Raw genomic sequence first — 3852 nt, 5'->3', positions numbered from 1 at the left:
TGAAATAGAAAACTTTTGTAACATTGTAAATGTCTTTCCTGTCACTTCTTATCATTTTAATGCATCTTTGCTGAATAAAAGTATTAATCTTATTGACCCCAAACTTTTGAACAGTAGTGCACGAGTAATTGAGTATGTGTTTCAGAGTTCAGTAATCCGTATTTGTTTTGGACTCCAGCACAGGACCCGTTCTGAAGCTGTGGGCTTTTTCCACACAATCCCATGGGGTTGTGATCTCAGAGAGTATCATTACCTGGATGCTGGAAGGCCGATTAGTGGAGCAAGGTGTGTGTTTGTGGGCACTGTATCCTTTTTACTATGAAAATAGTTTTGCATTTCTGATGCCTCGTGACAGGCCGGTTCTTGGAGTTTTAGGGCTGCTTTATCTCCTGATCTGAATGCATAATCTCAGGTCTGTGTTTTTTTTTTTGTCAGCCATGGTTTCTGGTTGGCACGTGTGGTGATGGTCTTAGTGACTGTCATCTCATCGATGGACTTTTTGATATAGGCAGTCACTGCGTTAGTGTATTCTTGGAGTTCTGTGTTATCGTTTTATGTGGCTGCCACTTTTTTTACAGTCTGTGTCCCTAAAGCAGTCCTGAGGTGTTGAGTAAGCATCTTCTGGCCACACTGTCATCCGCTTTGGCAAGTTTTAGAAGTGGTTTTAATGTGGGGGTTTTTCACATCGGACTGTGTTGTTTCACTTTGGTTTAATGTGTCGTTTCTCCTTGTTGCAAGGTTCACGTGTTGGTAGAACTTCGGCAAGACTGACTTTAAGTTTACCATCAAATATAATGAAAAGATTTGTCAGGGTTGTTGGTTTGTTGTTCGCAGTTCACGAAGAGCATCCTTAGTGTTGGCACATTCACTTGAAATATTTCTTGAAAATGTCAAAATACAAAACCATATGAAACTATCTTCCTAAACTAATGTCCGCAGGTCTATATGTGAGGAGAACAGAGATGATTTTGTTCAAAATCAATGAGTCGGCCATCACCGAGTCAGCACTTTACTGCTCTTCCTGTGTCTCAACCACCATCAGCCAGCAGGGGGCAATGCTGTGAGGATACCATAGACTTGTGTGAATGCTAAAGCAAGATTTCAGGCTGATTTATTGCTAATTCAAGGGTTTTTACTGCATAAAAGTTCCTATCTGGTATTCATTTGATGCAAATGCAGAATAAAATGGTGGTTAGAGGTTAGATAAAAGAAAGTTGCAGCATAAATAAAGTAGTTCCAAATTCAAGAGCCTTTGATAGGCCACAAACAAAGAATCACAAATAAAATAGCATTGCAACAAACACTACCACAGATTACCAGAAATATCTCAGTCCTTAGCAGAAGTTGGGGGTGTTAGGTGTGTCTGAGAGTGATAGTGAGACAAACTTCCTCCTCATACGATGGTGAAAGAACATTGGCCAGCCTTCGCTTTAGAGGAAGAGAAGTGGTGCTGCGAGAGAAGAGAGAGCAGAGTTATCAAAACCCACACAGTCTTCATGTCCTGTGTCAGTGTTCGGTGAAAGGTGATGATTCTGACCGAATCATCTTCAGCTGGGGTGGATGGACTAACTGCTGGATGACAACACGAACACAGTCTGTTGTGAGCTGCTGGTTCATCAGGAGAGGACTAGATGGAGGAGGCAGCAGAGACTGCACAGTTGAGGCAACCAAAGGTTCAGGGTGAGTTACATCAGACTTTGAGGAGAGTGTGTTTAATGTTGTAGCCAATCCAGCCACAGCTTTGCGCTGCATATGTGTATGTCTGGATTTTGTTCTCTTTCTTTGCATGTGCGTGTTTGTGTTGCATGCAATGATTAATGCATGATCAGAGCACTTCCTGTCTTGTCCATTTTGCCTTTGTACAACATGGCAAGGAAGGTTACATGTGTGGGACGTTTTGACAAATGTGCAAAATTACCACATGTTGGGGTGACTTATGACTACTTTCCACATGTAATAAAAAAAAAAATTAAAAAGTAAATTTTGCACAGAAATATTTTTTTAATATTTTTTTTTTTTTGGAACTGTGTATTGGAATTTTTTTTTATTAATTTTGTTTGTTTTATAATTTAGTATTATTTTTTAAAATTAAAAATTCTCATAAAACATATAACTGGATTAAGTCCAGGATGTGGAAATAAACCTCAATAAACTCTCAGTGGGAGGAAGTCACATGCACTGGTTTCAAATAATTTGTGATAGATGCAGCGCTTCTCGTTTGAACTGCTTTAAGTGTCACATGTCATTTAACATTAACTGTTTGAAACAATTATCAGAATGAACATTTAAACATCCTGTGTAACAACTAACAGCAGCACAACGTGTCAACTGACAGCATAACCGCAGTGCCATCCATGAAATGACTTGCACATCCGGTGGGTGATTTTTGTCAAACAAAATGGAGATGAAGAGAAAAATCTTATTCCATATATCTGAACTAATCTCTTCACCAAAAACAAGTCCTTATTGTCCCTGTAGCAAAGCATGTTACCAAACCTAGACAGGATGCGGTTGATCTAAATGGAGCATGTCAGAGAAAGAGAGAGAGAGAGAGATTGACTGTGACACTTTCTTTATTAGTGCAGCATTAGTGTGGCACTTTGCATGTTCAGTGCCACATTTACAGCATTGCAACAATTCAAGCATTCAGAGAGTTCATGTTAAGTAAAAACTCATAAAAGCAGGTGTGAACTTTAGATAAGTAACTTACTAGCTTTAGAATATGCAATAAAATGATTTGTGCAAAAAGCTATTAATATTATTGTGCAGATTAGTCTTGCTGCTTTATCTTTACTGGATTTGTCAAATGTTTGTGTGAACTTTAGCTGTGCGACTTCCTGTCCTTATGTCAATTGCACATTTCGTCAAGTCATTAATTGTTTTTACTCTACTTTTAAGTTCCAGTTCCTTCAAGTGTTCACACAAAAGTTCATGTACTTTAACCTCAATCAACAAATATTTTCTCAAAGAAGTGTTATCATACTTGTTTTACATTACACTGTCCATGTTACACATATTACATTAAATTGACATTTTTTTCATAATATCGAAACTACAACAAAGAAACTGATATTGATTCTCCTGGCAGCTACAAGAAAACGGTTAAAGACCACTTTCGGTTGAGGAATGGGTAGATATTACACAATATACAGTGGTGTGAAAAAGTGTTGGCCCCCTTCCTGATTTCTTATTTTTTTGCATGTTTGTCACACTTTAATGTTTCAGCTCATCAAACAAATTTAAATATTAGTAAAAGATAACACAAGTGAACACAACATGCCGTTTTTAAATGAAGGTTTTTATTATTAAGGGAAAACAAAATCCAAAACTACATGGCCCTGTGTGAAAAAGTGTTTGCCATCTAAACCTAATAACTGGTTGGGCCACCCTTAGCAGCAACAACTGCAATTAAGCATTTGCGATAACTTGCAATGAGTCTGTTACAGCGCTGTGGAGGAATTTTGGTCCACTCATCTATGCAGAATTGTTGTAATTCAGCCACATTCGAGGGTTTTCGAGCATGAACCGCCTTTTTAAGGTCATGCCACAGCATCTCAATAGGATTCAGGTCAGGACTTTGACTAGGCCACTCCAAAGTCTTCATTTTGTTTTTCTTCAGCCATTCAGAGGTGGACTTGCTGGTGTGTTTTGGATCATTGTCCTGCTGCAGAAACCAAGTTCGCTTCAGCTTGAGGTCACGAACAGATGGCCGGACATTCTCCTTCAGGATTTTTTGGTAAACAGCAAAATTCATAGTTCCATTTATCACAGCAAGTCTTCCAGGTCCTGAAGCAGCAAAACAGCCCCAGACCATCACACTACCACCACCATATTGTACTGTTGGTATGATGT

The 3852-nt window shown here is 38.7% G+C and overlaps 1 protein-coding gene across 1 annotated transcript in view; it reads left to right on the top strand.

Annotated features, from left to right (window-relative positions):
* The first annotated feature begins 1576 nt into the window (after positions 1-1576).
* Positions 1577-3852, top strand: part of LOC107587992 (GEM-interacting protein-like) — a 23028-nt gene continuing 20752 nt past the window's right edge. The window contains 1 exon segment of the mRNA XM_016275973.1: positions 1577-1680. Within this exon segment, the coding sequence (XP_016131459.1) occupies positions 1577-1680 (104 nt within the window).

The sequence above is a fragment of the Sinocyclocheilus grahami genome, unplaced genomic scaffold (genome assembly GCF_001515645.1).
Source record: "Sinocyclocheilus grahami isolate Dianchi unplaced genomic scaffold, SAMN03320097.WGS_v1.1 scaffold97.1, whole genome shotgun sequence".
Lineage (NCBI taxonomy): Eukaryota > Metazoa > Chordata > Actinopteri > Cypriniformes > Cyprinidae > Sinocyclocheilus > Sinocyclocheilus grahami.
This window is presented reverse-complemented; position numbering and strand designations above follow the sequence as displayed.